This window comes from Impatiens glandulifera, chromosome 1 (genome assembly GCF_907164915.1).
Source record: "Impatiens glandulifera chromosome 1, dImpGla2.1, whole genome shotgun sequence".
Classification (NCBI taxonomy): domain Eukaryota; kingdom Viridiplantae; phylum Streptophyta; class Magnoliopsida; order Ericales; family Balsaminaceae; genus Impatiens; species Impatiens glandulifera.
In genome coordinates this window covers 111235485-111258106 of record NC_061862.1, presented here as the reverse complement: position 1 = coordinate 111258106, position 22622 = coordinate 111235485, and the positions used below count along the sequence as shown (strand labels likewise).

The window sequence follows — 22622 nt, the reverse complement described above, 5'->3', positions numbered from 1 at the left end:
CTAAACATAAAGGAGACAATTAAGGTACTCCTGTAAAAGAATAAGTAGTTAAAAAAACCCTTTTTTGATAGTTTGTAATCAAACACTTACTTAGAATTTTTTTCACGCTAACTTTATCTCTGTATACAAATTAGTTTAAGACTAACTTAAAAAATTCATAATTTACTTTCTTTAAAAATTGTTAGAAATATAAAAATAATTTCCTAATTCATGATTTTTTTATTTTTTTAAATATCAAAACGCCTTCATTACTTTCTCTACCAAAATCACTACCTTATTAATAAAATGGTTTCAATGTTTCAACAAACAACTATAACTAGATCATTAATTTTTAATAACATAACAAATAATTTTTTTTCACAATTATATTTCAGACCTTGATAAACAACCATCAACGTTGAATGAAGCAAAAATCATACAAATTCAATTTTATCTTAACCCAAATTAAGTTGTAAGAACTAAAATGGAAACATTAAAAATACTATCTTTATCTAGACCAAAAGTTGTGAGAACTAAAATGAAAACATTAAAGAACTATTGAAGACACAACAAAGATGGTTGTTCACTTGTTTGGTTATTTATACGAAAAAGATTCTGAGTTTCGAGTTCCAAACCGACCTTATGTTACAAAATGTACTATTTTGTTTAGTATAAAAACAACTAGGCACTATATCCTCCTATATTCGAGGGATGCCACTTAACAGAATTCTTCATGCTGCAAGCTCCCATACAAGCTTTTTCCATGGCATCCTTGGAGACTCCACTATTGCAAATGTTGGCAAATGCTCTCATATGTTTCATGCCATACTGAGTCAATGATCCACAGTGCATCTCAAAAACCCGAACCTGAGAAAAATAGATACATTGATTTAATTTATTATAACAAAAAATCATATATTAAAAAAACTAACCATTGATTTGAGGCACGACCAATCATCCACTATCGGGATATTTGGCCCTCGGATAGAACTCAGGGCATTGGGTCCCTTCAAGGGTCCAAATAGGAGGACTCCGATTGTCTTAATACTTCCATCCAAATGAACTCGATGCATCATTATATCAGTAATTTGCTTCAGAATTAGACTTCTCTTTTCCGAACCATCATCAATGGTTGTCTTATACTGCGTAAAAATTAAGTTTATATAAATTAGCTTGACTTAAAATTCAGTAGTATGGAACTCATTTTGGAGGTGCAAATGAACAAAATAATACAAACAAACCTGTTGCCATAGGAAAAGAAGTTCACCATCTCTCTGGTTTACGACACTCATGCGAAAATCATGAGGCGGGAGTTTGTTTGGGGGCAAATTGACAGTTGCTGGGTCGAAACCTTGGTAGTGGGAAAGCTTTTCCGGTTTAAAGCTTGTGTTACCATATTCCATCACGTGGGAACCAGAATTATAAGTATTGTAATTCGAAGTCCTTTCTCTTACCTGCAATAAAATGGGATGTTTTATGTGGATTACAAAATACTACAATATTCTGTAGGCCACTTTGCTACCAAACTTTTTGTCATGTTGATCATGATCTAAATTCTTTAGATTTGTTGTGTTTGTTAACAAAATAACAACCATGATTAGAAAAATAATTTAATCATGATTGATAAATAAATTTCTATAGCAATACAAAATAATCTTATACCAAACAAAGAAAAAAAACTAACTTTTCACTATTTTTCAATGACACAAAATACTAGTTTTCAAACTGACTCAACATTTTAAAATCAGGATTTATTCCCTCTGCTAGTAAATATTAGTACTTTTGAAAACCGGAATTTATTCTCTAGAGGAAGTTAGTACGATCATACACGTCATTGCCCCCACTTCAATCAAATCGTTCTTAGTGGGATTTGATCACTAGACCTTTAATCTTTTAGACAAGACACTTTCTAGTTAAGTTATCTTACGAGTTTTAAAATATTAAATAAAAAAATAAAGGATTTAGTTAGATGACTAAATAATCAACTTTTTTATCCAACATCGCAGTAATTAGAACAAACATGTACCGATTGATATTGTTGCTCTATTGTCTCTTTCTTTAGATTGTGCGTCTCACTGCATCAACAAGGTAGAAAAATCATTAGTCAACTAGATTTACATTAACTTTACAGTTGAAATGATGATGATAATGACAAAAATTTACCTATCCTCCATCCAAGCCACACTATACAAATCTCCTAAACAAGTTATGAACTCTGGAGGTGGAGCAGGGTCCATTCCTGGACAGTACGTTCCCCAACTACTCTCTTCTGCATTCGAAGCAGTTGTGACGTAGATATTCAAATCTGTAGGCATTATACCCTCGAAAACACTCCCACTCTCGCATGCTTCAACATATATTACCTTTAACCATGTATCGAATAGATTAGAAACCAACAAAAAATTCTAAATCTATTAAATGAACTATACCATTGTTTTGTAGCTATTGGCAGCATGTTTCTTCTTTAAGACTTCAATCAGGTCTTGACCATAAAGAAAAGGCAAGTTTGGCATCCCTGAAACAGAGTTGTAATTAGTAATTGGTGATCTTGGTCTAATTAATAATTGAACTTAAGTAGTAAAATAAAATCTCGTTTAGCTTGACTTTGGCTGATTTTGATTGTTAGTCATGCAACTTTTAGTATTCTTTAGATTTGTTGCTATCTAATCATATAACCCTCTAAAAGTTTGGGTTAGGCTTTTTCGATTTACACTTTCTTTTTCATGTTGATTGTCATCCAAATAAAAACAATTGTTATGCTTACCACATACTATAATTATGAATCATCACCTAGGATATAAATTTTAATACTATATAAAACCAAAAATCACATTATACTTTGATCATGATCCAAAATAATCTAGAAAAAATATCACTTTTCAAATAGCCTCCACTTATTTCTCATTTCCCCTCTCTATTCTCATTATTGTTTTAGTTCTCTTCCTTGAATTTGATTCTATCTAATAAGTTGTTTCTACTCTTCCTTCTCAACATACCCATTTTTATTCCTTTACATCTTAAAAAAAGAAATCTCAACAAAACTACACTAACAAGAAAGCCACATCTCCCTATTAAATGATTACACTTCAATGAAAAATTGGAACTAGAGAAAGGCAGAAAAAGCCCAATTACATCATGGCTGCATCAAACTAACCACATAGTCATATCGAAGCAATCAATCCTCTACATCCAAGTTGTCACATACACTGCAGTCAACACCTAACCTAATCCATAGTGTCTCTAGTGGATCAATGAAACCCATACCATTTTTTTCCCTTTATCGCATGAAGTCATTTTAGATTCTAACTACATTTAGAGAACTTCATCAATATGAATATTAGAAAAGGTCTCACTCACCAAGTACTCCAGGTCCTCCATGATCAGAGTAATATATGAAAATCCTGTCATTAGCTTTGCTATCTACAACTTTCCCACTTCCACCTTTAACAGAGTTGTTATTTCCCATAAGCACACCATACAAGTTCTCAGCAGTCACTTGTTCACCAGTATAGTCCTATCATCATTCATCAATTCACATCACATGATGATTTGATTGTTTCCATTGATATTGAAAAAAAAAAAAAAAAAAAACATACCTTGGGCACACCAGCATAAAGATCTTCACCTTGAGGATGGTTGATTATAACGCCAGGCCTCGGATTCAACTCGTTGCCAGCAATATCATCATACATGAACACCACTATATTCTCATCTTTCAAACCACCTCTCTTCAGAATTTGATACGCATGACAAACATCTGCCTGTCAAAACAAGGGTTTCATGGAAATCAATCAGACTCAGATTTTAATAAAGCCCACTCAATCAAATTGATTAATTTTTCACCTGGTGTCGGTAGTTTCCGAATCCGTTCGAACCGGCAACTAGAACTGCCCAAGTTTTGCCGTCGGGTTCAACATCATCCTCACTGCCGGGCATTCGGATTATTTGATCAAAATTATCGAACCGCGCACCTTCAGCCACTAACAGAAGTAAGTTAATCATCACTAAAGGGAGAACCCATTTCACCGTAGACAACAACTCCATCAGAAACGAGAGATGGGTGATAACAGATAATTCTAGAGACGATGAAGAAAGATGAAAGGAGAAAGGCGGTGGTAAAATGAATAGGAAGCTGGCTAAAATCTGTACATGGGTTGATAGACAAGGGGTTTGGTATGGCGGCATGCAAAATAAGGGGATGACACCTGCCGGAGTGGGATCCACGAGGACATTGGGACCCGGTCTTGTTTCTCTGCAAAACCGATGAAATTTCCCCTGATTTCTTCATCTTTTGCTTTCTCTTTCCCTTATCCTCTCCGCTAAACGTTATTTGGTTTCGTCATGGATATACTTACTGGTCACCAAAGCTATCCAGATCTATCTATCTCTTCCTTGCCTAGTTTTGCGTTTCTTTTCTTTAACTGTCGTCTTCCCTTCAACCGGTCCAACAAAATTTTGACCCGTCAAAATTTTAATTATTTTATCATATAAATAGTGTAAATATTCATTTATAATAGTCTTATTCTAATATATAAAATATAATTTTTTTTTAAAATTATTAATAAATTTTAATTTAATACAAAATGTTAATTTTGTTTATTAATTTAGATTAAAAACGTATCAAGTGCATCTGTACGGGTAATATATAAAAAAATTATTAAAATATAATTACGGTAAAAATGTGATAACATTTTTTATTTTATTTTAACTGTTTTAAATTTATGGACAGGTCAACCTATAATCCGATACAAGTATCTATTTACTCTCACATATGTATCTAAATTAACTATATCTCTCGACCCGACATTCGGAACACTTAAAAAATTAATCATCATTTTATATAATATATATATATATATATATATATATATATATATATATAATATTTGTGTTATCATTTTACTTTTAAAAATTTTAAAATAAAATTAAAAATTGTTTGATTTTTTTTAGATTACTTTGATAATAAATTAATATGACTTTTATAAATATATATATATATATATATATATATAAATATAAATATAAATATATATAGCTCTTATATATCCGTAGTTGGGATTTGTCGTTTCTTCGGGGTCGTAATAAATATAAATATAAATATAAATATATATATATATATATATATATATATATATATATATATATATATATATATAAATTGCGATTAAAAATGTGTTTCTTAAAATTTGGTTCATATTTTAAAAAGAGAGTCATGATTGGGACATTGAAATTGAAATTGTAATGAAAGTAAGACTACAAATCTACTTATATATTTAATTAATAAATATATATTTTATTAATTATATTAACACGTGAGTTTAAAATCTCAAATTTTCCTATAATATAGGAAAATATAGGAATATTAGTTATAATATTCCTATATTATAAATTAGTTATTTATTTAAAATATTATAAATAAAATTTATTATTTAAATAAGAAGGCGGGCGGAAGCATTGGAGTGTTTTGGCCAACTACAATGTGTGCCCGCTTTCTGCTGATGTGGAATATTGATTTCACAAAATAAGAGGACAGAGGTTTTGTGCGCTGCTGATGCTCTAAGTGGAACGTTACGTTGTCATTTTATAGTTCACCGTCGTTCTCTTCGTTTGTTCTTCTTCCACGAAATCCAAGTCATCGCCTTTATCGTCGTTCGAAATTATACGTCTTCAATATTATTTGTCTTTTTCCATTTGAAACCCTATTTATTTATATCAAAAATAACAATGTTATGTTCTTTTAACTTTTTTTTAGGAGAATGACGTTCCTAAAACTGCATCAACCCCGTCTTTTAAAAACTTTCAAATGTAAGTTAATTTTAGTTTTTTACTATTTTGCTGTCAAAAACTAATATTCATATTTTTAGCTTTTTAGTTGTAAGTTATATCTATTTAAATCAAGATTTAGATTAATATGTTTTGAAATTTATGTTAAATCTGTTTGAAATTTATGTTGAATCTTTACATTGCTTTTGTTGTCAAAAATATTCTAACAGTGTTGTATAAGGTGATATCCGACGTTGAACTGAGCCATGTCCAACAAACTATTTTATTTATTTTTTTAGCGCGGTTCATTTATCTATTTTTTTTGTAGAGTATATAAAAGGAGTTGTGGACCCTCGACATTACTAGCACTATTAGTTACCACTGCTGTTAAATTTGAAGGATGTGCAGCTCCCCAAAAGAAGAAAGTTTAATAAAACCCTCTTTACGACGAGGACATCGCCAATGGACCTTTACAATCTCGTTCGACAACTATCGCACGAATCAAAAAAGGTCGTGAAAATCATAAGGTTTGGTGGGCTTTTGTCACTTTGCATCTCAAAATTCCTTGTAGAATTCTTTCGATACATCGTCAGGTCATTCAATTGCAAGGAGAGGTGGGCTCATCCAAAAAAATTGAAGCCCACCTCCAAAAAAATTGAATAGATGAGGAGAATGTTTAGTATTTTAATATATTCTTATACATGTTCATGGCATGAAAATAATAGTAAATAATTTATTATATCATTAGAGACTTTGATTAATTATTAAAAATCTTTAACAATTAAATAAAATTTGCAATTATTTTTATATAATAAATAAAAAATAATCAAAATAAATAAATTTAATTATTATTATTATTATATATATATATATATATTAAGAGGATCAAATCAGAAATAAAGCTCAAATTATTTTATCAATCAACATCCCGAGTTGCTTAAATAATGGTGAAGCTATCAAAATTTTTTTCCCTTCATTTTCCCAATAATAATAACTGTATGTATTAATGTAAAAGAATAAATGAGTATATAAGAATTCAGCCTTCATTTTTAAATGTGGCTAGTTAAAAAGGAAATAATATGCATATTAGCATCCTTTACCAAAAAAAATGTATTCAAATGCTTTTTTGCGCATTGTGAGATGGGATTCTTTGTGGACATTTCTATTTATAAATTTTGATTTTTGTTTAATTTAATTGTTTATAATGTATCAATCATTTTTTATTAATAATATATGAAATTAGTAAAGTTGGTTTACTTATTTAATTTTTCAATTTGGGAATTCCTGAATTTCATTCATATTTGACCAAAACCTCCATTCTTCAAAAACTACTTTATTTATATTATTCATTTAAAAATATATTTTACATCTGAGAAAACCACAATAAATTTATTAATTTATGTCAAATTATATCTAGACAATTCATAAATTGAACCTAAATAAGACATTAAATTTTTTTTCAATAATCTTATTAAATTCCTGGTGATGTAACTTAATTATCCAGTGAGTAGCATAAAAAGAAAAACTAGAGTACTGGGGTCAAAACATACATCTTGCATCCGTGGCTTGTGACCGTGGCTGTCAAGTTATTAACAAAATGTTGCTTCAAAGTCTTATGCTGCAATTAAAACATTTATTGTTTTAATAATAATAAAACCACTCTAGATTTATTATGTCAAATGGGGTTTTTAGTTTTTACCTCCCAGAGATCTCTTGCTTCTACTACTGTGTTTTGAGGAAGACCAATATCGTCCCAATGTGCTGTGATGGAATGTTGTGATGGACCCGAGTTAACGAGAAGCAAAACCACTCTCATTTTTGAAAGAGGTCCGGCCCAAATCTGGTGGTAATAGGATCGAGAGATTAGATCATAATTCCCATACGTGGATAATATATAAAGGAGGTTTTATGAATGATTACCGTAGGATCGCCTTCCCATCGCACCTTTTTAGCTTGAATGCCAAGTTTATCTGTTTCAAATGAACCAATACTTGAATCATGGTTTCAACATTTTATATTTGTAATTAGAAATTGCTTTCAAGAAGCTATTCAAATTGTAATTAGCGGCACTTTAAATAGTTGTATTGAATGAACTCAATAGGGTAGCTTATGTGACAAGAGTGTGCCTAAAATATCAAATGTCAAGAGTTCAATATTCACTCAAAATGTCGTAACTCGTAAATGGGGTCACGACGGTGAGGGGTGGATTAGTAAAATTGTTTTAATGGGTTTTTCTTTAAAAAATTAATATTATACCTTGGTTTACAGCTATGACTTCTTTATTGGCAATGATATCCATGATATCTTTTGATATATTTCGCACATCGCAACCAATAAGAAGAGGAGCCTGCCAAGAAACGAATTGTGCAAGTTATGAAACAAGATTTAGTAGAAAACTATAATAATAATAATTTGAATCATTTATAAAGTAGAAGAAGTAATGCAAGTTTAGGAAGCCATTGGACCTCTATCCTAAGAATAATAAGATAGTTCTGAAAACCTTTGAAATGGCCCAGATGCTTAAATGGACTCTATATTCATCTAATGTCATTCCACCATTTCCAATCTCAAGCATATCAGGATCTAACCTCGAAAAATTAAGAATAAAAATGAGAAGATTATAAGCAATTTAGGAAACAGGCAACTTCACTAGTTAATCAACCAACCAACCATTCCATCCACCAGGCCTTGCATATTCGGCGAAAAATTCATTTAAGTCGGCTCTAGACATCATACTGTTGAAACATAAAGATCAGCAACAATCTAACTTTTTGACAATTAAAGAGGCTAGTTTTAATAAAAAAAAAAAACATACTTGTCCCAGTTATCACGAATATCGCCAGTTGTTCTCCAGCTATTTCCGACTGGATTACCCCATAAAGCAGGATGCATATCTCCCCTATAAATCCCAGAAAAACAAGAGTTTTAACAATATATAAAAAAAAGTCTGAAAAAAATATTTGTATTGAAAAACTATGATGGAATTATAATCAACCATTCACATAGTGAGAGGAAGATAGGACGGCCTGCTTTCATTAAAGCTCTGGTCATAACCGGGTATCTGCAATAGAAAATCTTAGTAAATGAAGAAAATCCACGATCCACACAGTTACGAACATTATTACCTAACAGTTGGTTTCGAGCCATCGTTATAACAGTTGTCATACTTGAGATAATCAATACCCTTCAAAATGACAATATTATTTTTTCAGAATTGGGTTTTCTTTAAGAAACTACTGAAAAAGTTTCCTTAAACAAAAGAAAATACCCATTCAGCAAAGGTTTTAGCATCCTTTTCTTCATATCCAAGTGAACCTGGCATCAAGTTGCTACATGTAAAATAACTGCAACAAAGACATGAGTTAAGTTGTTGAATTAGAATAATTAAATTTGATTAAGTTGTTTTACTAACTTAAGTTAGAGGGTTCTATTATGTAATAATAAAACTTGTCCTTAGATTTCTATGTAAGTATAACACTTCTCACCATTCTAAGTTGAGAAACTACAAATTTAAATTAATTCCGATGTAAAATTACCCAGCATCTCCGTAGATACCCAGTTTTAAACCTTTGTTGTGAACATAATCTGCAAGAGCTTTAATCCCAGAAGGAAATGTTGAATTCTTAGCCACTAATCTGCCCTGAAATTGATGAAATCTTATTAATAGAATCAGGGGTATCCATTGAAAAGTATTTTTAATTTACTAAGCTACCTATTTGCATTTGAGAAATACAAACCTTGTCATCGCGATGAATCTCCGCCCAACAGTCGTCTAAAATAGAAGTGAAACACGATTATACGAGAACTAAATTGGAAAGGGAAATGCAGATACTATAAATAAAGTAACATCAATTACAATAAGAGAAGGGAATTGATTAGGTTGTGGATATGGATTTGAACAATTACGACAACTTAGATTAGAAAAGTTAGCCATGATTTTATCCATGATATCTATGTTTCAAATGATCTCTCAAGGCTTGTTTGATGTAGTTATTTGTCTGTATCATCAAGTCATTAAATTCTTATAATAATATTTTAAATTATTAAATGTTAAGGATGTTTTAGTCATTTGAACTAAATAACCCAAATAATCTCAAATCATTCACAATTTTATTTCAAAATAAACCAAGATCAAACAGCCAAAATAGAAGTAATTGAGTTTTATTAATATGGAAAAAGGAAGAGAAGTTGATATGAATTACCTATATTAACATATTTATAACCAAGGTCAGAAAGACCAGTGGAAACCAGAGCATCAGCTGAGAAAAAATAGGTTAAAGACGATTTGAAGAATGATTAGCCAATTCAGGAGATATACAATGGATGAATTAGGTCATCAAATCTTACCGGTTTCTCTGATGATCTTCTCATTGATGTTGCAATCGAAGTGATTCCAACTATTCCATCTATTAACATTAAAATCAGATAAAATTATTTGTAAGGAGTTAAAGATAAATATGAAGGCATGTCGTTACTGATTAGGTATGCATAAACAGTATAATCAGGTCAGATATGGAGATCCGGAGATTCACACGATAATGGCAAAGAACATGAAGATTGGAAACTGTTTTAGTTCATAAACAACCTGCATAATTCGAATCCCTAAAATATAAGTATATTTAACAGAGAGAGTACCCCATCGGTGGAGTCAAGCCAAGGCCATTTGCAAGCAGGTTCCGTCGATAGATTTCTCCATGAGATAACCGCTCCTTCGCCGACGACGGCACAATACCTATCATCATCATCATCATCGTCAGTAGTACTAAAGCTAAATGAACCTCCACCTCTCTGGAATCCATTACTGCTCTCTCTCTCTCACACACACACAGTCAGAACTCAGAAGTGCACTGAGCCGTGGAAGAAGAGGTGACAGTATGATGCTATTTAGAAAGACAAACTACAGAATTATCAATCCACCCAATATATATTTATTTATTTGATTTTTAATTTTAAATTTTTAGTATTTACTTGTAAATTTTTATTTTTTTATCACTTAAGATAAGACACGTTTATATATAAAAGTAATATGCAATTTATAAAACAAATTGCTCCTCTCAGAACAAGTGTTCCGTTATTCGATGTTCGAATCTTTGTGAATGTAAACTTTTGTTTTTGTTATTTTTTTTTATTGGTAATATTCAACCAACATTCAAACTCGATATGAATTTCTCAATGAGATGGAGAGTATTCTACTTGTTGAATAGTGAAATATTCATCCTCGAATTCAAATTTTATTTTATTATTCAAATTCGACGGATATATCTATTTGTATCTATATTCTGATTCGTCAGGTACACGATCCTCGACACGTACCCCATTACTAATTAAAATATAAATTTTTATTTATTATTTTTTAAATATTAAAAATACAAATAAAAATATTTTTTATTTGCACAATTATATTTTAGAATTTGAACAATATAACAAGTTGTTATTATTACAAACAAGAAGTGAACAAAAATTAAAAAGAAGTTAAATATAAACTAAAAAAAAGTTGAATAAAAATGAAAAATATTAATCTCAAAAATAAAAAAATAAAGAAAGAAAGAAAATATTTTATTATTAAAAAAAAAATTAAACGTCATAAATTAAAATGATTAATAGTAGTGTTAGTATGGCCTATAGGTAATTAAATAATATATTTAATATAAGTTTGTAATGATTGTATTTATGTGTAATTTAAAAGTCATTTTAAACTTTAATAATATTAATATTAATATTTCGGGTATCGTGTTTGGATTTTTGTACATTTTTTTATCCCTAATCTCGAATCCGATCGAATAATAATTTTCACTCCTCGACCCTAATCTTGAACCCGACTATCGTATACCCCACAAATATCGAGTATTTAGATACCCGTTATCATCGTCAAACTCAAAGGATATGAAAACACTATTTTCTCCAATGCGATTTAGTATTCACAAACTCATTTTATTTCAAAATTAGGACCATTGATATGAGTTTTTATTTATTTTTAACTATGAAGCTTAATGTAAAAACATTATTGATATGTATTAATTTTATATATTTAATTTTTTATATATAATTTTTTGTTTTTTATCTTATATTTATTATTAGTATTTTTTACCTATCATAAATTTATAATAATGAATAATATTAATAAAAAATTGGAAAATAATAAACAAAAAATAATAATTTGTTACAAACTATGAAGTTGAAAAAAACATTCAATACTCAAAGATAAAAATTACGTTTCCCACAATAATTTAAAATACTAGATAAATAATAAAAATTAATTACAATAGAACCTCCATAAATGAATAACCTCATCTAATGAATAAATTTTTTCGTTCAGAATTTGGTCCAATGTGTTTAACAAATAACATCGTTTAATGCATTAATGAATAAATACAAATGAAGTCTTTATAGATTATAGGTAAATGTAAATGAATAATTACTATATTTCAAATAATTTATTTTTATTTTTATTTATATAATATATCATGAATACATTTCATTCAATGACTAATTTTCAAACACATTAATAAGTCATATATTTTCAAAAAATGCCTCCAAAGTTATTGTTTTTTTCCTCCCAAAATCTATTTGATCATTGATTTTGTGTAAAGCATACACCACTTTTGGAATATTTTGATCATGTTGCACAAGGTAATTTTGTATAGTGACAATAGCTTGAAAAACTTCTCTTCAGGACATCTTAACTTTAACTATCATGCGTATCATGTCGTATACAGTACAATAGTTTCAATACATGGTACTGTGCACTTTATCTACTCCATGCACACATGTACAATTAATCTAGAACTCTAAAAATGCACACATGTACAATTAATCTAGAACTCTACAAATATGAATGTAATTAAAGTTGCATAAAAGTTATAACTAGTTCTAGGTACATTTGAACTTAATATATACAAAATGATATAATTACAAAAAAATAGTTAAAAATATAATCTAAATGAATTATTATTCATTTGTTGATAAATAAATATTATTTTCATTAATCAATAAATAAATAATCTCGCCAAATGAATATTTATTTTTTGTCCCAAATGAATTTATTTATCAAGATTCTATTGTATAACAAGAAGACTACGTTTTGTATGGGGTACAATCATGGAGATAAAGTTTAGTTATACCTACAATAAATTCTATGATTGTTATATACTTAGACGATTAATTCCAACCAATAAACTTATTTGTAAACTTATATCGGTATAAATATCACATCAAACATTAATTATTCTTCAACCGAAAAACTCATTCTCAAACCCAAAATTATATTCTTTTAATATTATTTCTTACCTTAACTTTTATAACTTTTTAATATCACCCCATATATTTTACAATGTTATAAATTACATCACAATATTTTAATATCATCATATTATTTTAAATATGATTTTAATTAATTATAAAAAGTTATTAAAAATTCAAAAGTTATAATACACAAACTAAAAAGATTTTTTTTTAACATTATTATAATTTTTTAACATTATTATCAATTTTAAACCTTGTTATAAATTTATGTTATATAAAAGAATTAAATTATATAAATGAATTAAATAAGTAAATGAAAATAATAAATTATATAAATAAATTTAATATATAAAATATACATAAATTAAATTCAAGAATGAAAATAATTTTTTTTTGGATTGTTGAACAGTGCAAACAAAAAGAGAAAAACAATGAAAAAATCATTTTAGGTTTGCGAATAAGTGTTGGTAGGAGGGGAAAATGTGGTTTTGGTTTGAATATCGGTTGCAAATGCTCTTATAAAGGTATAATATAATACTTATCTACACCAATTTTAAGAATCATAAACCATTATAACATTTAATATTCTTTTTTATCCTTAATTTTATAAAATTACAAAATTTTAATTAATTTATTATATTTTAAAATATAATAGTAATAATAATAAATTATATCTAAATATTAATTTAAATTTAACTGTGTTTAATTTTGAAATTTAAATAATAATAATAAATACACAACTATTTATTTTTATTTGATTTTTTAATTTATATATTTTTTTATCCTTGTAAATAAATTATATTATTTTAAGTACAAAAGATTTTAATGTGATATTTTTTTATACATAATTAAATATAATTATTATTTAAAGATAATAATAATGTTAATTAAAAAATAATAATCATATATAAAATTAGTTTATAAAATAAACTGTATTTCATTAATAATAAATGATATTTATAATTAACTATATAAATTACTGGCATTATTATTAATTAATTAATTAATATAACTTATATCTATATAATTTATTTATGAAACTAATTTATAATTATAAAATTTTAATTTCAAATATTATTTTATTAAAATTATTATTATTAATATTTTAAAAAAATAATTAATACTATTTTAATGTACAAATATTTATAATATATAATATATAAATTTTAAATATTAATTAATATATAAATAAGTTTTATTTATATAATTTTATAAGTTAAATTATAAGAAATTATATATAAAATAATATAAACCATATAATAATATTAATTATTTTAAATATATAATTATACGATAATTATATTTTAGTTTTAAAAAATTCAATCAATTAATAATACAAAGTACCTATAATGAACAATAAAATAATAATTAAAAATAATTTTAAAAATATAAGTTTAAATATCTTTTACACCTTATTACTTTCTTATTATACCATCCAAACACAAAATAATAAAATATATATAATTTATACATATTTTTTACTTTCAAATAATTATTACTAACCTATATAATTTATATCTCCTTAAGATTTATATATTTTACCATTTATATATATATATATATATATATATATATATATATATATATATATATATATATATATATATATATATATATATATATATATATATATATATATATATATATAGGATACCATATGAAACACTACCTACAAATATGATTAATAATCTAAAAATATGATTAATAATGTTTAATTTATTTTTAATATGTATAAATTATTAATGATTAATTAATTTTATTATAAATTTTCTCAAATTGAATTAAAAAATATGAATAAAACTTCCTTATCGCGATTGTCGAAAGGATAAGAACAAATCCACTTTTGATTTTTCAAAAGTGGAACTTCCTCCATAGTCAGGTTGACTGATTCGAAAGGTGAAATGATTACCCTATCACGGTGATCATTTCTCATATCTAAATAGGGATGATTCATCCCTAGTCCGGCCAAGTTGAGGAAGATAGCCAAAATACCATAAATAGATTTTGGCTGATTCAATCCACTTGAAGCCCACAACCGACCTCGGGCAGCCATAAATATTCCCCCTAAATCAATCCGAATCCAAGAGATCAACTCTCCAACTTCAAATCGAAAATTTACAAAAATCCGCCATTAAAGTTTTAAGCTTTTAGAAATTTCGAATTTTCGTTTAAGGCCTTAAAGCTTGAATCTGAGTATCCCGAAAGCTTCTCTAAGGTACAAGGAGTGTTCTTCAATCATTGGTAATGTTCCAATCATCCTCTAATTTATATTTACAGTTTGAATTTGAAATTGAAAATTTTATATTTCAAATTGTAACGCCCCAAAACAAGATTTCCATCTCCTGATCCCAAAGCTTAGCATGTGCCGCGGCGAGACAGACACGCGGTAATATGGGGGGAAATATTATCTCGCGGGGTGGCTCGAGGTTCGATACTTTTCAACCTTGGTTTGCGTGCCAATCATCTTTTAAAATGAAACATTTTGTTTTTAAAAGATTTTGAAAATACATGAAGTAGTAAGAAATTAATTATGTAAACATAAGTAACCTTTGTTCAAATTTTAAATAATCTAAGAGGCTAAATAACAAATTAACTTGAACCCGACTTAAATTAATCAAACATAACTAATTTAAAAGATTATTTATTTGAAAATTAGAGTCGCCAAGTGATTTTATAAATATCAGTAAAATGATATGTGTACAAACGTATATAGATTAGAGTTTTTGAAAAAGGGTGGTTCGTTGTCTATTTACGCTCAAGAAATGGATTTTGCGCTATGTCCTCCGCGCCCACCTAAGGACTATTTTCAAATTTTTTTCTAAAATAAACAAAGTCTGACTTTTATAAATTCAATTATAATATGTATTACCTTTAATTAGTAGTCTAGGGATTCTAAGCAAGGATGGGCTTTAAATAATGATATAAAATTATTTAAAAGGGGTGTGTATCTGTTGCACTGGTATTTAGATTTAACAAAACCTGAAAATATTAGAGGAAAATGTTATAATTTAAAAATAAATCCCAAACGGGGAATTATCAAAAAGTTGGTTTATTAAATATCCCAAAAATATATAAAAAAAAATTCTGACCTTTTAGAATTATTTGAAAATGGGTTCGGGTTCCAAAATTATAAAAATAATTTTGGATTTTGAAAAGTGGAACCAAACAGCCTTAGGACCAGAGTCATAGGGTCTGGGTTCGGTGTGGCCGATCTAGGCTCAATCGGGCTCAGTCAAGATCAGTGTGGTCCAGACCAGGGCTCGGTTGCATGGGTTAAGGGACCGGAGAAGTCGGTCTTGGGAGGCTTAGTCCCAAACTCAAGCGGCTCAATCGTAGACCTAGGAGGATCGGTCCTAGGTCAAGTTTATCCGTTTAGGCGCTCGGTCCGGGTTAAGCAGTTATCCGTCCTAGGTCTAGGGTTATGGTTAGTTTTATTGGTCCTAGGTCTTGGAGGCTCGGTCCTAGGTTTAAGAGGCTCGACGCTAAACATTGGTCCTAGGCTAGAGGTTATCGGTCATAGTCCATGGTCCTAGGTTAAAGGCTCTTGGTCCTAGGTTAAAATAGGGCTCGATCCTAATTTAGAAACATCGATCCTAGGCTAAGGGGAGAACTCAGTCCTAAGTCAAAAAACTCGGTCGGACTCCATGATCCTAGGCTAAAACCACCAGTCATAAGGTTTGGTCATTCCTTTAAAACACCGGTTCTAGTCCTCGGTCGGAGTTGAAGAACACCGGTCTTGGGTCAAAAAATTCGATCATGGGATTCTCGGTCCCAATTCAATTTTCTCGATCGGGCTCCTCGGTCGCCGGCTAAGATCCTTGGTCGGATGCAGGACCGAGGTGTTCTTGATTTAGTCAAAACTTCAAAAGCTCATATCTTTTGATTGGGATCAAGAAATCATGATCCGTAAGCTATAGTTAGTTCATATGATCATGAAGAACTAAAGCCCTAACATAAATTACGATTTAAAGATTTTTAAAAAGATTAATTTTAAAACACATTTTAGGTCAAATTTTAGGAATTTTCAAATTAGGTCATTTCAAGGTCTAATTTTTGTTCCATTAGTTTTGAAATGATAAATATAGTTGAACTTAACCAAAATAAGGACATAATTTAAACATGATCAAATCAATGAAACAATTACATGGAATCCACTCTAACATGTTAACAAACACGTATAACAATTATTTGGATCAACAAATCCAGATAAAAACCAAGAACACGAAATTTTGAAAAATTTAGTTTTAGGCTTAATTTTTAAAAATTTCAGTTTGATCAAACATGATAAAAATATGATTACAGTTGCTTAAGGTTCATTCTAACATGTATATCAACTAACTGGATGAAAAAATCCAGATTAAAACCAATAACACAAAGATTTCAAAAATTCAAATTTTAAGCTTTATTTTTCAGAATTTCAATTTGATCAATATAATCAAAACGTGATTACAGTTACTTGGAAATCTTTCTAACATGTTAACAAACATGTATAACAACTAACTAGATAAAAAAATTCAGATTAAAACCAAAAACACAAAGATTTTAAAAATTCAGTTTCAAACTCAAAATTTTGAAATTCTTGATTTATGTTGATTTGATCTGATCTCTTTTAACGGAAAGTTCTTACATGATATACATAATGATTTAAACATAGATATCACATAATCAAGCTTAAGAACATATCAAACACGATCAAACAAGAAGATTTTGAAAAAAAATCAAATTTTCAATTACAAATCGAAATACAAAACTTCTGGATTCATACCAACGCTTGGAGAATACTCCTAGGAGGTGTTGGAGGCTATCCAGAAGCCTGGATCAAAGTGGGAGTCGCCAGAGAAGGTTTTGACAAAAACCAGTTCTTGGCCGAATTTTTAAACTTTGATTTCGATTGTTATAGACTATAATTGTTTGATATTCTTTGATGATTTGTTTTACAGAGCAATGAGGAGTATTTATAGTACACTTATGTCGGTCGAGGAGGGATAACTCAAGACGAATTTGACCTCCGACGATCTCATCCCTCAAATGTGGCAGCTTTATCCAATGAAGGATAAGGCTAGATATAAGGGCGTCTTGTAGGCGAGGATTAGACGGAGACATGGCCAAAATTTGAAGGGATAAGGACGCCCGTAGCATGAGTTGTCCCTTCTGGAAGATTGCACACCGATGATTCGCGATTCCGGCGATCCCTACGTCCCAACGAAGAAGACGCTTGAAACGACATTGTTTCAGCTAACGACGTCGCATTCCGTCCGCAGTCAGCAGTATTGACTAACGGGGTTTGTCCATCCCGTCAGTTGATCCAATGTGGGGCACGCACGTGGCTTCGCTATATCCGACTGCGTGGGAGCATCTGAGTTGTTGGATGAAGCATGTACGTTCATCTGATGTCCAGAATTCTGCTACAATGATTAAAAATAACTTCTGCTACACTGGATTATCATCTTTTATTTTTATTTAAAAGATTATTTAAATCGATTTTTAATTCTTTTTAAATTTATTTCTTCACCAAATATTTCACAAAAATTATTTCTGGAATCATAATAAAAATTATGATCATAATTTATTTTTTTGGTATTTTGGGAATATTGATGTATTTTATTTAATTGGTTTAAGTCACGAATTGAACATAAAACATGATTAAATCACAATTAAATATTTTCACCCTCTTCTTTGATCTATTTTGGGTAAAATAAATACGATATTTTATCCTCAAATTATTTTTGGAATTTTGAATAATTTTCCTAATTAGGGTTTGATTATTACAATAATTAACCCTTAATTAAGTTTTAATTTATTATTTGGGTTATTTTGAACATAAAAATTCAAAATATTATTTTAATATTATTAAAAATAATAATATTATTTGAAAATAGGATAAGTCATTTTTTCATGCTTACAAAATTGCATAAATTTGTATGATTCTGTTTATGGTGTTTTATGGTTGGAAATCAATCATAGGACCATTTATAAACTTTTTAGATATGTTAAAAACAATCAATAAACATAAAACAGAAAAACTCAAATTTGAATATTAAAAATAAAAAACGTATTTATTGTTCTTGGGCTAATTTTCTTAAATCACAGCCCATAAAGCATCCCAATGATTATAATCATATTGGACAACTATTTGGATCATGTTTGATTCATCATGGTTGAATTTTGTTTGGGAATAGACTATCACAATAGTCTTACGCATGCTGAGGAGTAAATAGGACTCTAGCTGGGGATGAATTATTACAATAACCCTATCATAACAATGATTGATAATGCCTATAATAGACATGGTTTGACTGAGGAGTAGTCTTATGCAAGTAAACTTCTTTTTCTTTTTGGATATCTATCAAGAAAATAGAACTCTCTTAGGGAATACTCTCTTGGGGAATAGTGATAACAATCACGTTATGTCCATCATAAGATGGAATTTGTCGTCGAAGAATGGTCATAATAATGACTTTCATAGATTCCTATCATGAGATAGGGCTTTCTTTGAGGATGGTGACAACAATTACTCTAAGGGGATAAGTTATGACAATAACTTATATAGATGCCTATTAAAATAGGGATTTTATGAATCTTAATAATGATTGATTGTTCATGTTAACATATAGGGATTCGAAGAGGTCTTATACAAAGTGACCTTCACACCTGGTTGAAAAATCATAATTCAACTAAGGATTGTTTACGAAAGGAGCTTCTCTGATTGAAAGATTATCTCTTTTGGTTTTGACAAAGTTTCCTTCGTAACTTGGTGAAACATCGACCAGTTGTTTTGAGGGAAACTTTGGTTTTAACGTGACAAAATGTTCTTCACAACTAGATTAAAACTGTCGACTTCTAAGGAACTTCTATTGTCTAGGAAATGTTTCAACATAACATTTTTCTCTCCTGTTTTACGAAGTGACCTTCACAACTAGGTGAAACATCGACCAACTGTGTTTTTATCTTCCGTTACAAGGAAGAGATGCATGTTACTTTGTTATGCTTCAAGGTTCCTTGTTTATTTATGGTATGGGGGAGCTTTAATAAAAGCTATTTGGGGATGAACTATTCCTAATTCTGTTTTAAATACTACTTGAAAATAGATGCAACATTGATCCTTATCCAAGAATCATGGAAACTTGGATTCAAAATGTGTTCGGGGGTTACGTTACGAGCATTCTACAATTGGTAGATATTATCTCATTTAAAGAGTCCGAGTTCTTTTTTCTCATATGTTAAGATATAGATGATAAATTCAATTTCATGCAGACGATTATCTAAACTATTAACTTGTAAGAAAGGTGATCGAGACATGAAGTCTCATTCAGCTATATTTTTGGTTTCTTTTGTCATGGGCCACAATTCTTCGAAAGTTTGATTATTTTCAGTATAGTCGTAGACAGAGTTTTAACTTTTTGGCTTCGAGAATTTTTCTTCTTTTTCTATTTTTTTATTTTTGGCTTCCAGGGTGTATTTGAGGAAATTCATACGTTTTGCTCTTACGATAGTCATCAGGACAATCGCCCGACTAAGCATATACAATGTTTTTAACTCCTCAACCTACACGGGAGCATATATATATATTTTAGTTCCCGGGGTATATATGGGGGAATTGACACGATTTGCTCTTGTGATAGTGATTGGGACAGTCGCTCGAGTGAGCATAAACAGTTATTTCACCTCAACCTACATGAGCATATATTACACATATTATACATACATGTATAGATCTTTTTGAAGCCTTGAATCTAGCTCTCTTTGTTATATTGTACAAAAGGGAATGAGACGTCCTTTCTCAAATTGCGGCTTTCACTTGGCTTTTAGGGTTTATTCTAGTTCTTTTTTCAAAAACCTTCCATAGACGGTTCATTTCGTGGATAATCGCGTAATACGTAAACAAGCTTATTAAGAATATCTATCGATTAGAGTTTTCTGGAAACTCAGGGTTCTATTCGAGAGATAAAATCACAATTAGATTAGCAAAGTTACTCTTGGCTTTTGCCCCTACTTATTTCATAAAATCATTGTCACCGGTTGGTGGAAAGAACCAAGGTTCCTACTGGATTTTATGCGAGATAGAACTAGGGATAGCTATTCCTTTATTTATTTATTTTTATTGAGACTAGACCTACATATAGGCTGCCTACGTATCTTCCTTTTGTCCTTGACATATTATTATTATTCCTTTGGAAGAATCAAGTCTCACGTAGTTCTCCCGTTGTAATGATATAGATATAAAAAACTATAGGTCTATTAGTTCATTCGAGGCCGGGGACTAAATCTATTTTAATCCTGCTAGGGATGAATCATATCCATTATTGTCATGGTAAGGTTGGATTGTGAGTCGTTATAATTCTAGTAAGGATGGATTGTGAGCCATCATAATCCTGGTAAGACTGGATTGAGAGTCGTCATAACCCTAGTAAGGCTGGATTAAGAGCTATCATTTTCACCGACTGATATTACATGTAATATTGTTTCAGCGCACTTAGATTATTTGGAGCAATAAAATTTTCACATTCAACTGTAGATAGGCGAATTGCTCCTCTAGAGAGGATTCTCTTAATTAGGAAGGATCCTTCCCATTGTGGTTGGAACTTGCCCCTAGGGTCTAATAGTTATCGGGTTCGTTTGAGCACCAAGTCACCTTCTTTAGGTTTATGTGTTTGACCTTTTTATTAAAGGTATCAGTGATTCATTTATGGTAAACCTGGATTTTGCATAACGTATCCAACCTATGGTCTTCTATTAACGTCAAATGGTCATATCGAGATTTTACCCAATCTTTTTCAATGACATGGAATTCCAAAAGGACTCTTAATGTAGAGATTTCAATCTCAATAAATTGTAAGACATTCCAAAAGGTCAACTATACCTTGATTGAATCTAAGAATTGGAATGATTACATGAAGATGTCAAATTGCTCAACAAAAAAAAATATATATATAACTAATTAACTAATTGTATCAAGAGAAGAAGATTTCAAATTGACCAGCTTACTTTTTTTATCCCCGTGGTATGCAATTACTATAACAAGAGATTTTAAGTTTTTTATTTTTTTTTAATTTCATTTACAAACATCGACAAAGAGAACATATCTAACTTAAAAGCCTAACGATTTTCGGATTGCATACAAATCATATAAATCTCCGATCTTAGACAAATTTTAAGAGGAATATTAGCATTTTTATGATATAATATACAAAGTGATCTTACGAAAACAATGTAAAAAAAGAAAACATTTCATCTTCGTTCATCTTGGTGTAGACAAAGTATGTTAACGGCGAAGTCTTTGAAAAATATTAACGCAGTAAGAATCCACGATAGAATAGGATTAGTTACCACTTACCAACGTAAAATGTTGAAACTAGAAGAAGAAGAAAGGTGAAGAAGAAAGTAGATGCACAGGAGATTAGGAAGAGAAAGAGAGGTGATGAATAGTTAAAGGTTCTTTGATAACTAATTTATAATTGTTAAAAAAAAACCACATGTACCATAGTGGTTGACACATTGCAATGTTTTAACGCTGTCTTTTAATATCGTTTAATTTATTAAATTTGAGAACTTTACCAACGTTTTTTTTTTATATAAATAACATATTTTTATGTCATATTTTTAGGTGATGAATAAATTTAATAAATAAGCACAACATC

At 29.4% G+C, this 22622-nt stretch overlaps 2 protein-coding genes across 2 annotated transcripts; both read right to left on the bottom strand.

The window, feature by feature from the left end:
• Window positions 1-613: 613 nt before the first annotated feature.
• On the bottom strand, window positions 614-4055 carry LOC124934953 (vacuolar-processing enzyme-like). Its single transcript, XM_047475664.1, has 9 exons — window positions 3823-4055; window positions 3576-3740; window positions 3337-3493; window positions 2409-2494; window positions 2143-2342; window positions 2006-2054; window positions 1221-1433; window positions 912-1121; window positions 614-846 (listed from the first exon to the last, which is right to left on the bottom strand). Exons 1-9 carry the CDS (start codon window positions 4021-4023, stop codon window positions 661-663), a joined length of 1467 nt encoding a protein of 488 aa, XP_047331620.1. The 5' UTR covers window positions 4024-4055; the 3' UTR covers window positions 614-660.
• Window positions 4056-7171: 3116 nt separating this feature from the next.
• LOC124919572 (alpha-galactosidase 1-like) lies at window positions 7172-10620 on the bottom strand. Its single transcript, XM_047459839.1, has 15 exons — window positions 10378-10620; window positions 10090-10148; window positions 9945-10001; window positions 9480-9514; window positions 9279-9382; window positions 9011-9086; window positions 8868-8926; window positions 8738-8803; window positions 8558-8641; window positions 8413-8477; window positions 8243-8325; window positions 7999-8089; window positions 7663-7712; window positions 7442-7582; window positions 7172-7360 (listed from the first exon to the last, which is right to left on the bottom strand). Exons 1-15 carry the CDS (start codon window positions 10539-10541, stop codon window positions 7268-7270), a joined length of 1227 nt encoding a protein of 408 aa, XP_047315795.1. The 5' UTR covers window positions 10542-10620; the 3' UTR covers window positions 7172-7267.
• Between the last annotated feature and the right edge of the window lie 12002 nt (window positions 10621-22622).